This window comes from Taudactylus pleione, unplaced genomic scaffold (genome assembly GCF_031769625.1).
Source record: "Taudactylus pleione unplaced genomic scaffold, aTauple2 ptg000046l, whole genome shotgun sequence".
NCBI lineage: Eukaryota > Metazoa > Chordata > Amphibia > Anura > Myobatrachidae > Taudactylus > Taudactylus pleione.
The window spans coordinates 10,632,501-10,645,922 of NW_028284448.1; the positions used below are offsets into that span (position 1 = coordinate 10,632,501).

Consider the following 13,422-nt stretch of genomic DNA (forward strand, 5'->3'; position numbering starts at 1 on the left):
ACCTGATCTCTACATGCGCATATAAAATGGTGTAGTCATATTCATCTTTAACTTTTTACATAATATGAAAGTATAGTGGTAGGATCTAGATAACTTATTGATTTGTGTCCCCCTCTGATATATTGAAAAGTCAACAATATACATGCAAATGTTCCTACTCTAGGTCTAGAGGCCCCAATACATCAGCAATCTGAAAACCACAATTGAACAATTTGAAGATTTGTTGTCCGATGTCCGATGTGAGGACGAAGGACAGCGCAATCTAGCGAGAGCGCGGGACTTTGGAGGAACGTGACGGACCGGTGAGTACAACCATCCAGAGCATAGCAGACAGAGGGACGCCGGCGAGGACGCCGAGGACAGAAGACCATCCTTTCGCTTACCAGGAGGTGAGCGCTACACTGGGTAAGTTGTGCACCTGGCAGGACACGGGACGCCGCTCCACCAGACACAGCCCCCAGCAACACCATATCCCCACACTTCCTATTTGGAATATTTTTTCTTCATCCTATATCTAATTTTAAGCAGTAACAGTAGTTAACAGCTGACCCGTGGGAATCAAATAGCCCCGTTAAGTTAATAGGTGGTATTTGATTGCCAGCACCTATTTAATTAGCGCGCGTTAAAGGGGATTTTTGGGGGCGTGGCCTGGAGTAGCATGGTGTAGGAAGCTTTTTGTCAGCTCTCCCGCTCTATCCTGGTTAAATATCCTGTTTTGGTGTACCTACCCTCTTCAATTTGTGTATACCTGTGGAGTAATTACCTTCTGCATTTCCTGAGGCACTTTGGTGTGTTCCCCATCCCATGATTACTTACCTGCTGCCCGGTGAACTTTGAGGCAGAGTTCTTTGCTGTGGTGCTCCTGGATCCAGCGGCTGCCTTTTGTGCTGTATCCGTCTGACGGCTCTCTCCTATCCTTAGAGGTGTTCTCCGATCTGTGCTGTTTGGTGCCCTTTGGACCTCGCCTGTGTGGGCCGGTCGGTCACAGATTCTCCTCTGCCTCACGCAACCCGCGGTATGCTTGGAGTTAGTGGCCAACATCTTGAATAAAGGTTACATGCGGCTACTCCTTCGTGCTCTCCGCTATCCTGTTGTACCTGGAGCTGCAGCGTTGAGGGGCTTTCTACTACACTGGTGACAATGTGCATGTCCCCTTGAATTTTACTGGGTTTTCTAGCCGGCATTTTTTGCTTCACCTGACGGCTTCCAGTAGCAGCGGACATTTTGGAAAGAAGATTCTGAGTTATGCATCCTGGCCATTTCATCATCTTTGTGATTTTGAATCTGTAGTTCTTCGTGGATGTATATTGTAAATATAGATAACTCTGCAACAAATCCTCCAGGCTATTAAGGCTTCTACCCAGCGGCTTCTTAATCAGTTTGATGACATGCATGTGGATATCCTTTCTCCCTGTGGCATCACCTGGCAGTATTGTGAAGAGGTGGTGTTGGATATATACTCGCTCTCAGAGTCTACAGCCCTCACAATTTCTGCAATGGATTGCGATCTGGATTTACACTTCTCAATGGATGTGGACACATCTGAGTTTGTACACTACTTCATTGCAGGGTGTTTCAGGGTGGTTACTATCGTTAGGAAGATTCATTCTCAGAACCTGTTTGGTGTGCAAGGACTACAGGATTTGTTATGTCAGTATTCTGTGTACTGTCCTGTTAATCCTCGTGTGCGCTGGGACGGGACTGTTTTTATGATTCCATCCTTTCACGGGGCTGAGGCCTTCCCGGATTAGTGTGTTGAAGTTCACCAGTGTGCCTAGCCCAGTGTTGGCTAACCTTGACACTCCAGATGTTATGGAACTACATAACCCAGCATGCACTGCTACAGTTTTGCTATTAGGGCATGCTAAAACTGTGGCAGGGCATGCTGGGATATATAGTTCCACAACAGCTGGAGTGTCAAGGTTAGCCAACACTGGCCTAGCCTATTGGAATACTCTCTCTATCTCTTTTTATATTGCTGTGAATTTGTATATTCTGCTGCATTATTTTTATTTTATCTTTCACTTATCCATAATTTTTCTGTTTTATTTTATTTTCTGTGCTCTATATGTTTGTTATTTGCAAAATATGCTGTAAGGGAAGAACTCCATTTCCGTAGAATGCGGGAGAGCTGAGCTTAGCCTAGTTTAGGGCCATTACGTTTATTGCCCTGGTCATATATGTGGTCTTTAAAATCCTTTATTTGGGTTGGGGGAGTTTGGGTAGTGTTTAGGGTGTTAGGGAGGGTATTTTCTATTTAGGGATCCAAGTATGCCTGGGTTGGGGTTAGGCCATACAGGGTGGGGGGTTATGGGGTGGTTTGATTTATTTTTTAATTTTATGTATTCTATGATTTTTATATTAAGTTTGGTAATGTTGGGGTATCTTTACTATTTGTTATCATACCTACATACTGTACCTCTTTTATCTCCAGATCTACAGGCCTGAATGGTGCCTTCAGGTCGTTTTTGCTTTATATTTTATGTTGAGAAGTACTCATTATATCCTGCTATGTACCATATTCTATTCATATGTACTCTAATATTTCACATCTGCCTCAATTCAATTATTCTGTATTTGTTTTTATTTTACTTTTGTTGATGGGTGTAAGTTTAAAAAATGTCAATAAAAAATATTAAATTTAAAGGGGATTTTTGTTCGGTCCTCGTGAAACCAGAACAGAAATCCCCAATAAGTGTGCAGGGTGAACTTTTCCCGGACTCTGAGTTACCACCCATTAACTGCACTTAACGGCCATTTTAACACTTGTTAAAAAGGGGTCTGGGTGCAAAAAGGAGACTAATGGAATAGCCTCAGGCGATAAAGCACGAGATTAACTGTCCTTTTCACCTGTGATAAGTTAACACCTCAACTGAATTCCCCCCCCCCCGTAGTGTTAATTTATAGATTTTTTTTAGGGCAGGATGCTGATCACTGAAAACATTTTAATTTTGAAGAGCACATTTTTATGTGAAGCTTTGCATTGCTAACGCTATTAGTATTAGTTAGCGCAGCATACTGCATATTTAAAAAAAAATGTAAAGCTTGGCTGAGGCACAGAAATAATAATAAATAGCTAAACATAAATGTGTCCTCCATTGCTGAAGTGGTTATAATCCTGATATAAAGCAGAAAAGTTCAATTAGATCAATATTTCCCCCTCTTCTCAGGAGGAGGTCAAAATGAAAGTCTGTTCTTCTACCAAGGAAGACTGTAAGCAGTACACGCTCACTGCTTTCCCTACTCTTTTCCTTTCACTCCTCACCAGAGTGCTGCTTAATGCAGGCAGCCACAGCAGAAATGCAGTTTACAGTCCCTCCTCTGCGATCCAATTCACAGAGGATAGAAACTGTGTTCCAGAGGTAGGCAGGGAGAAGACCGCTACATTGTAACATGTTCTCTGACTTCTGTGTTCTTTATGCAAGAGGGTGATTAACGATACTGCATGGCGAGCGTGGTTAGTGTGAGCGGGTGAAGGGGGTGCAAGAGATTTGTCTACTAGCGATTTTCAGGAGCCTCTCGACTATTCCGGGAATGTAGGCAAGTATGCTACACATATACAGTAGTAGTTACTAAGACTGAACGTATGCACCATAAAATACTTACACAGATGCACTATTTATAATTTCCCTTGAATAAATCAGTGGAGCGCTGTAGGCATAATACATAAGTATTAGGTATTTCATGTTGCAAGTTCATACCTTCTGTTTCCGCTTTTCTTTCCGTTTGTCCTCTGTGTCCTGTAACATCTTCTCTTTCCATAAGTCAAAGAAGTAGGATGGATTAGTGTAAAACTTTAAGCCTTCTTTACCATCATCTCTGTCAAAACAAAATAAAGAAATATTAAGATTAAAAAATAAATAAAGGCCCTCCTCCTTGGTATTGTACAACTGGAGTAAGTAAAAATCTAAAAGTTGAAGTTTCAAACAACAACAAAAAAAGTTAAAAGCTGTAGAAACTCGGGTACATGCAGTCAGTGGGTCGGCACCCAAGCAGAGCCACATGTTTGTACTGCATGTCTGTTCAACCAAAAAAACATTCTATTGGGAACCATCCCTATTGAGGTATTAAAACACTGACTACTGACACTTGGGCCCAAATCCAAATATGATTTGCTGAGTATGTTCTCCCCGAGGGTGCATTCTATTCATATACTTGTATTAGCAACCGAGGTCCAGACAGGACCACAAAGATAACTGAATCTACACCTATATGTGCTAGCTGCTAGCAAATAACTATATTCTATATTGGTTTCCTTGTACTACTTCTCTATTCTACAAACAGCACCCTTTATCTCATTGGCTAACTCTCTATGCAGACTGGCACAGGAACAAACAATCAATCAGCCAATATATACCAGCGTACTGTTACCCAAGACCTTTCTTCTGAAAACATCAAGCATTAATACAAATCAACCTAATTGTCGTTTTTCAACTGAGCTTAAAAGATTATTATTTAACAATATAATTTATCTGCAGAAATTCCTCACAGGAGGTCAGCCAAAAAAATTTCAATTTGATCTACAAATGCCGGAAGCATTTCTGGCAGTCTCAGAAAAGTGGTTTCTTTACCAAGTAATAATTTTTTAGGAAACTATCTTTCAGATGCTAGACACTAGTTGCAGTGGCATGCAAAAGTATTCAAGCCCATCAATAGTCAACAGATTTGTTTGTATTACAATTGACACTTTCACAGATTGTTCCAGACAGTAATATTATAGTAAACCACTACACTCTTAAAGTTAATTTTCAAATTCAGCAGACCGATCCGCCGTCACAGCGGTCGATTGGTCAGCTATACACACTTACCAATCGGACGCTCGCTGTGACTGGGCTGACATCTCAACTGGGTGGACATTTAAATTTGGGGCCCAGTTGAGTTGTCAGTGTTGGCGTTCCTTGCAGCAAAATTACAGGCGGTTGGCGGGTCACGCATACTCAAATGCAGATGCACCGATTTACAAATGTGTCCTTACACATCTTTGCTGTAGTCACGCTAAAAAGCCCCTCACGGCACGCCAGGTCCCATGAGACTCTGCTAGTGCCCGGAGTCTTTTTTGCCGAATATGTCTCACTGGACCTGGCAGCTCACTCACGCCAAGCTGACTGGCGTATCGAGGCTAGATGTAGGACGACACATCTGTATCTTTCAGATATAATGTCGGCCCTGCAGCACAGCCGATGACGATATAAGTCTGTGAACGACATCATTCACAGACATATCATTCACAATGTGCTCACAATATATCGTTCGTCGATAGAACGAGCGATATATTGCCAAGTGTGTACCCAACATAAGCCTCTACATGTGAAGCATTTAAAAAATTCAACAACATTGGTCATTCTGTCAATTGGATAAAAATTGTGAAAATTAAAACCAAAAAGCATTCTAAGAAAAGAGATAAAAAGATAGTTATAGACATGCACATGAGAAGAAAAGGCTACAAAATAAGTGCTTGGCTATTCCAAAGAGCACTGTTGGATCAAGAGTGAGGAAATTGAAGCTGCATCCTACCACTCAGGCACTGCTTAAACAAGGCTGTCCCTCAAAACTCTGTGTCAGAGCAAGGGAGAAACTCATGAGGGAAGCTACAGAGGCGCCAACTATCACTTTGAAGGAGCATCAGAGTTCAGTGGCTGAGACTAGAGTGAAGGTGCACCAGTACATCATATAAAGAGTTCTACATACAACTGGCCAATATGACAAGGTGGCTCGAAATAAGCTATTACTGAAGATAAACCACTTAATAAATAATTAACATCTGGGATTTGGCAGAAAACATCAGAGTGGCCCAGCTAAAATGTGGGATATAGTTTTGTGGTCAGATGAGGCAGAATGGAGTATTTTTTGCCGCAATTCAGACGCTGTGTGTGACGCAAACCTATCACTGAACCTTTCCTCAGAAAACACCATCCCAACAGTGAAGTATAGGGGTGGCAGCATCATGTCGTGGGGATGATGTTCCTGAGCAGGGACTGGACAATTTTTTTAAACTTGCAAAAAACAGAGAGATACTGCAAACCAACCTGCTAGAAACTAACGCATGATCACCTTTCAACAGGACACTGATCCCAAGCACAAGGCCAAAGGCAGACTGGTGTGACTGAATAACAATAAGGTAAATGTTCTGCAATGGCCAAATTAAAGTCCATTTTTGCTACAATGAATGCATGCTGAGAATAAGATGCTTTGTAAAAACCATAATGCCAGTGGGTATGATGTCTTCCCTAATTTATTGTGTGTCCTAAAAGCATCATTTTTTATTCCCAACAAATTTAAAACAATGCAACTTCACATTTCATTTTGTATACAAAATAAAAAAACTCCTTTTAGAAGACGGTAGCAAAATAAAAGAAATGTTTTAAAAAAATGATTATATTAATTCTGCAGTACATACTGGAGGAGATAGAAGTGAATCTGTGAAATAAATGGGAATGAGGAGAGAGTTCATAGGATAGCAGCTTAATCTCACACGAGCATAATGTTTAAAGTATTATTTTAATTGGTATGCTTAAGTAACGGCATAAATGTGTGACATCTGTTGTACAGCATGTGTTTAAAGACAAAAAATACAGTGAAACAAGGACAGTAAAGCACTTACAAAACTGTGTATTTACACTGAAGTGCCTAGAGATGTGAGATAGATGCTAAGTGCAGTGTAGGACCCCCTCTCTAGCCCTGCGAAGTGCAGCAACTCGATGTGGCATCGATTCCACAAGTGGATAGAAGACCTCTGAAAAGATGTTGACCCATGTTGTCTGGATAGTTTCCCACAGCTCCCAGATATTCGTAAGTGCAGGTTCTTGGGTGCAAATGGACTGCTCCACCACGTACCACAAATTCTCGATAAGGATCAAGTCGGGCGAACGTGGTGGCCACACCATTCGTCGGAACTCTCCAGAATGCTTCTCGAACCAATTCTGGACGACTTGGGACCAATTAAACGGTGCAATGTCCTGCGGGAACATTCCATCCTTGTGGGGGTATATGAAGTCCATGAAGGCATCAAGCAATGCAATGCTGTGGCTACTGGTCAATGATGTGCTTAGGTGGACCAGCGGACCCAACCCATTTGAACACACCCCACACCATTATGGAACCACCTCCAGCCTGCATGGTGCCTTGTTGACAACTGGCCTAATAGGGTCTGCTTTATATTACAGCTTGACGGTTTCCAGACCTCTGAAATCCTTGCGCTAGTGTAAATAAATTATTTAGTTTTCCCACTCACAGCTGCTAATCCAATCAACCAGTACCAGTTGGCTAGTTAATTCTCAAAACCAAATAGACCCAAAAGATTGTTGGATTGCGCTTCATAGTGAAGCTTAATAAAATGTACTACAAAGTAATAACCACTTGACTTTGAAACAAAATATTTAGACAAGGCTTCTCTTCGTAAAATATAACAAATTTAATATACATAAACAAAATTTGCAATTTTGACACATATGAGATATAACTAGTCTACCACAAAATAAAACATACATATATGTATAAAATAGTGTCCCTTGGACTTAAATCGGTCCTTGTATAAAACGATGTAAAATATGAAACCAGGTAACTTGAATATAAATACTCACTAATGAAATGCAGTTAGTCACAGTCTCCTGTATAGTTTAGTTGTGTACATATAGTGGAGTTCACTCAGACCCTCTCGCTAGATGCGTTCGCTCGCACCCTGCGTATGCAAATCCAGCGCACGCCCAGCAAGGCAGACGATCGCACGGCAAGGCATTAGCACGCCCACTATGTCTTGGCGTGTGATCACTATGTGTATGCAGATGCCCACCAGGCATACATATGATGCCCATTTGCGCACGTCATCTCCTGGAAGTGCATGAAAACACTGGTACATCGAGCACCATCGGTGGCGATCGCAGCGCTTGAGGTTGACTATACCCTGCCGCAAGCAATGCGATCACTTCAGTGTGAAATCCCACCAAGTGACGTGTACTATGTTGCTGCCTTTTAAATATGCACGCCTCTGAAACGGCGTTGCAACACTATTTTATACATGTTTTATTATGTGGTAGATTTGTTATATCTCATGTGTCAAAATTGCAAATTTTGATTATGTATATTAAATTTGTTAAATTTTACTAAGAGAAGCCTTGTCTAAATATTTTGTTTCAAAGTCAAGTGGTTATTACATTGTAGTAAATTTTATTAAGCTTTACTCTGAAGCGCAATCCAACAATCTTTTGGTTCTAATAGGGTCTGGGCCACACTCGAAGCCTATCATCAGCCTGAAGCAACTGGAACCATGACTCATCGGACCACGCAACATGTTGCCAGTGCTCCAGGGCCCAATTAGCAACGTCATGAGCCCAGGTGAGGCGCTGTGTTAACAGGAGCACTCTGGTGGGTTTTCTGCTCTCATATCCCATGAAAGCTAAAAAAACGCTGTACTGACCTGCTAGATATGATTCTGGCACCTCCTGTACTGAATGCAGATGTGATTTGAGCCTGGTCACGATCATTAAGCCCCCAGTGGTCGGCTACTGTGCTGTCCACAGTAGCAGGGCACCACGTCTTGCTCGTAGATCGAGGGATGTTGAACAACTTCGGAAATGGAATGACCCATCCACCTGGCACCCACTATAATGTCCCGTTCGAACTGCCATGAACAGCCTAGCTGGTGTTCAAACTGACTTGCAACATGTCAGATTACAACTGGTGCATTTCTGGGCATTTCCAAGATTTCACAGTACGGTGATGCCAACTACCATTACCTTTACAAACTGCTATCCCATGACTTTTGGCACTTCAGTGTATTAAGTGACCGCAATATTAGTTACTATTAAAAGGTTCAGTTCTGAAAAAGGTAAGCAGTCTCCTTTCTCCATAATCTAGCTTTTTGTACCATAACCTCAGAAACCTCCCAGCCTTTGAAATTCTTTGACAATTTAGCTCTATTTTGTACACTCATATTAGAGGATTTAAATATTCACATTGACAACCCCACTGTCTCTGCAGCCACAAGATCTCTTTAATTTGCTTCTATGGTGATGACAGATAAATCACGCAACTTTGCTGTGAATCCCGCAAACTGGCAATGAGCAGACACAATAAATGCGATATTAAATTAGAAATGGCAATTTGTGGGACTTGCAGCATGGATGCGCAAGTGATTAGTCTTTCACATATAAATATTGATAAATAACTGCTGCTATTACGCTTCAGTGTCTTTGAAGCAGTACCGAACAAACAGATAACCCCTGTTTAATACATTTTCCAAAATTGTCCAAAGGATTGTTGTCAGGAATTCAGAGTAGTTGAATACAGTTTAGACTAAAGCTGGGTACACACTTTCAGATGCGTGTACCCAGCGATGCAACGCCTGACCGCACAATATATGGGATAGTCAGTACACACTGCACAATGGAGTGACCGATCGCCCAATATGTCGAGCACCGGCTCCATTCACTATGCCAGCGTCGGCATCTGGGTCATTCCTTCGGCCCTACATGCAGGCTGATGTAACTGACCATGATGGACGACCTGCGGGAGCATGCTTGGTCGTGCATAGTGGGTACACACTGGCCAATATGGACGATATGTAAGCCTGATCTGCGGAATCGGGCGACATATCGTCTAGTGCACAGGTTCTCAAACTCGGTCCTCAGGACCCCAACCAGTGCATGTTTTCCAGGTCTTCTCACATAATCACATGTGAAATACTTAGCTCAACCTGTAGATCTTTTAAAATGTGTCAGTGAGTAATGGCTACACCTGTGCACCTGCTGGGTGACCTGGAAAAGATTAACTGTGTGAGGTCCTTAGTGACTGAGTTTGAGAACCACTGGTCTAATGTGTACCCAGCTTAAGAGTAATTCGATTTATGGGAAAGATCCTGGAACTCAGGTTGCCAAACTCTTCACAATAAGTCCCAATAATCTTTTCTTTAAAAACCTATTGTATTCTTCCAACTATTATGCAAAGTATTAATCCTATTTTATTATTTGGAACATATCCCCATCATTCTAATGATAATATTATTTTACAATATTAAACTCCAAGGCTCAATTCAACTTAAAAATTACTGCGCCACCAAATCAGATAGGCAAGACGCCATCAGTAGAAGCCTGCACTATTACATATCTGATCTGATCTCTGGTTCAGAAGACACCCAAGCATTTCACAAACAGCTACCTGTATGCATGCGGTCCATAGTTAAAACAGCCTAAATTGGACTCCCTGATACTAAGAAGAAACTGAGATATTTCCATCTGGGCTTCTAAGCAAAGCAGTACTCAAATTTGGAAGCAGGGAAGGTACTTGTAAAGGTACAGTTCTAATAAAGACCAATTAGCCTTTTAATTTGAAGACAACAACAAAGACAGCAAGACGAAGTATATAATTAAAAAAAAACAACTAAATGACAGGTCATAAAGCTAATTGGGAACAGAGGGGGTCATTCAGACCCGCTCGCGAGTGCAGGACGCTCGCAAGCGGGTCGATGTTACCCCACTGCGCATGCGCACGACTGAGGGAGCTCCGTCGTGCGCAAGACCCGGCTAGCGACGGGGTAGCCGTCGCTCCGGGTCTCGCACCAAAGGGGGCGTGCTGTCGATGTTGATTGACAGCACGCCCCCTTTGGTGGGCGTGGCTGCCAGACGGAGGCATTCCCATGGGAACGCCACCGTCTGAAGCCGGCCCCACTGACATCACTAGTGATGTCAGTGGGAGTGATTTTGGCTCTGATAGAGCCAAAATCACTCCAGGGCTTGCGGCAGCGAGACCCTACCGCAGGGTCTGCGTCGCAAGCCCGATGGTCGCGATGGTCTTGACCATCGCGCCCATCATCATGGACACTCACATAAGCTGTGGGTGGTCACCCACAGCTATGCGAGCGTCCAGGAGGACGCTCCATTTTCATGTAGGAGGACCCTGATTCAGAATGAGCGCTCTGGTCAGAGCGTCCGGCTCTGAATCAGGCCCAGAATTCCCCCCTTCTCCCACACCCAAAATAAATCAATAAAAATTATGAACGCTGGTTTAATCGGCCCTTTAGCTGCATCAGGTTATATTTAACTATTATTCTGCCAAAGTACCCATAGCCAGCAGACTGATTATTGATTTCTTATATTTCAACTGGCTACAGGTATTTGGTAATTATTGTAAACACATAAATACCTGTAGGGTGTTAATATATTAAGAGGTGGTGGATGTTCACACAAATCGTAGGTTTCATGAAGAGGAATTGGCAAAGTTTTGCGGTCAAACAATTGCTGATCCTGAATGATGGAACTTCTGAACGCTTTCCTCATTGTGATGTCCTGTAATGAAACTGAAGCACAACAGAGTAGTTATAGTTATGGGACAAAAATGTCCTGCAGTACTTGAGTTAAAAAAATAAATAAAACAAAAAGAAAATACAGTTATAAAAATAGAAATATTAAAAGTAGGTTTAATAAGCAAACAGCAAAAAATTTACAACTTTGCCATCAACCACTTTATTAAGACAGAATCTGATTAAAAAAGTAATGTCACAATCCAGTCTGAAACACAGACCAATCCAAAACCAGAAAAGAAATTAGAAAATTGATAAATTATATATATTGTCAAATGGGGAAAAAAAGTTTGTGATGTGAGATTTTCATTCTTTTGTCAGATAACAGAGTGGCTTAGGAAATAGCTGCATATATATTTAATGCTACATGTCATGCTATTTAGGGAAAGCTCCTACTCTTGCTCCTGCTATGCGGCATAAAGGACAATGGTGGGGATTCAGCAGTGGACGGAACTGTAAAGCTGCACGTAGGCAGCTCTGCAATGCCGTCCTTGCAAATATGCAAATGCAGCAGGAGGTGTATGACAGACCTTTTACCTGCTTAATTGATAATGAAATAACGAGGGAATAGCCCACACCTGTCCATGAAATAGCTTTTGAGTTGATAGTCCCATTACTTTTGGCCCCTTAAAAAGTTGGAGGGACATATAGAAACCGTTGTAATTCCTACACCGTTCACCTGATTTGGATGTAATTACCTTCAAATTAAATCTGAAAGTCTGCAGTTAAAGCACATCTTGTTTGTTTCATTTCAAAGCCATTGTGGTGGTGAATAGAGGCCAAAATATGAAAATTCTGTCAATGTCCCAATATTTATGCACCTGACTGTACATTGCTTTACTTATTCAAAGTTTCCTGGGTCAAAATAATGTATTACAAAAGCTGAGGAGCTTTGGCAACCTAAACTCTACAGTAGTGCCATTTAATACCAATGATAACATGGCAACATTCTCTGTTACGTGTATCTAAGGTTTCTCTTCTTACTAGGTTAAAAAAAAAAAAAAGACAGGTTAGAGTGATACTTGTCAAGCTGATGTCACATGACTGGTCACTAATGGTGACATGATGCTGAGCCACTGGCTGGTATGTGCCATAATGAGAGTGCACTGGCTGAAAATGTCATGCTGGTCAAATGAGCAACTTAAATTGTTTATAATATAATTATAGATATCAATGTTTTTTTTAGCAGAAAGCAACGTTTCAGACATGAAGATCCTTATGCATCTTTTGCTTTCTTGAAGCACAGGTCCGTGCATTGAAATGTTCAGTGTAATAGGGTTGGCTGCAAATGTTGGCTCTAGATGCCAGCATAGAGTAGGAAACTGATATTTAACTGACAGATGATACATTAAAAAAGAAAGACAACTCAAAGGGCTAATGTATTTAACTGAATTACTCCCTTCATTGAAAAAGGACAGGCCACATTTACATTGTTGTATTTCTTCCGTTGCAAATTTGAATGAACTAAGTCCTTTGAATAGCTCAGAACCCCATTTAAGAAAATCATTCAATTGGTTTGTTTAATAAAGCACTGAAAGTGAGAAGCTACTGACTGCTGCCTCATGAATATTCAGCACCACCTGACTTAAATTACCAACATACAGTAAAGTATTGAGAACTACACTCACAAACCTACAAAGATGATCATCAAAAGACTATATGACTCGGTTTAATATATTTAAGAGTCTTGAAAAAGTGTACATACAGAGTGGTACAACAAGGATACTAAAATGAAATCATTGCTTTCTGTATGAAAATAATACAGTTATATATATACCTTCCAAGCAAAAATCTGAACATACATTTGTTATATTGACTGGCACAGCTTTAGTGGGAAATTCAGCTGGTATAATTAGTATTTTATTATTATTAAACAAAACCAGAACATCAAATCAGTGTGTGAATGGGTAGGACAACTGAAAGGTAAAATAAGAATTGGTGACAGATCCATGGAATAGTCTCCCATTAATACAAGAAAACATAAAACAGTTCAAGAAAGCAGAAGACAAATATTCTTGTTGTTAGGATTTTGAGATGAGAAACAATATATGAATGAACAGCAATAAAACAAATACACAAAAAGGAGACTAAATTAACTTGTATATTCTATTATGCCATTGCATTCTAGG

General features: G+C 41.2%; 1 protein-coding gene across 2 annotated transcripts in view; it reads right to left on the reverse strand.

Annotated features, from left to right (window-relative positions):
• Positions 1-13,422, reverse strand: part of WASF1 (WASP family member 1) — a 166,177-nt gene that overhangs the window by 12,191 nt on the left and 140,564 nt on the right. For both annotated transcript variants that reach the window (XM_088460411.1, XM_088460412.1), the window contains exons 4-5: positions 11,137-11,290; positions 3,702-3,819 (exon numbers count right to left, since the gene is read on the reverse strand). In XM_088460411.1, coding sequence (XP_088316537.1) covers positions 3,702-3,819; positions 11,137-11,290 — 272 coding nt within the window. The remainder of the gene's footprint in view (positions 1-3,701; positions 3,820-11,136; positions 11,291-13,422) is intronic.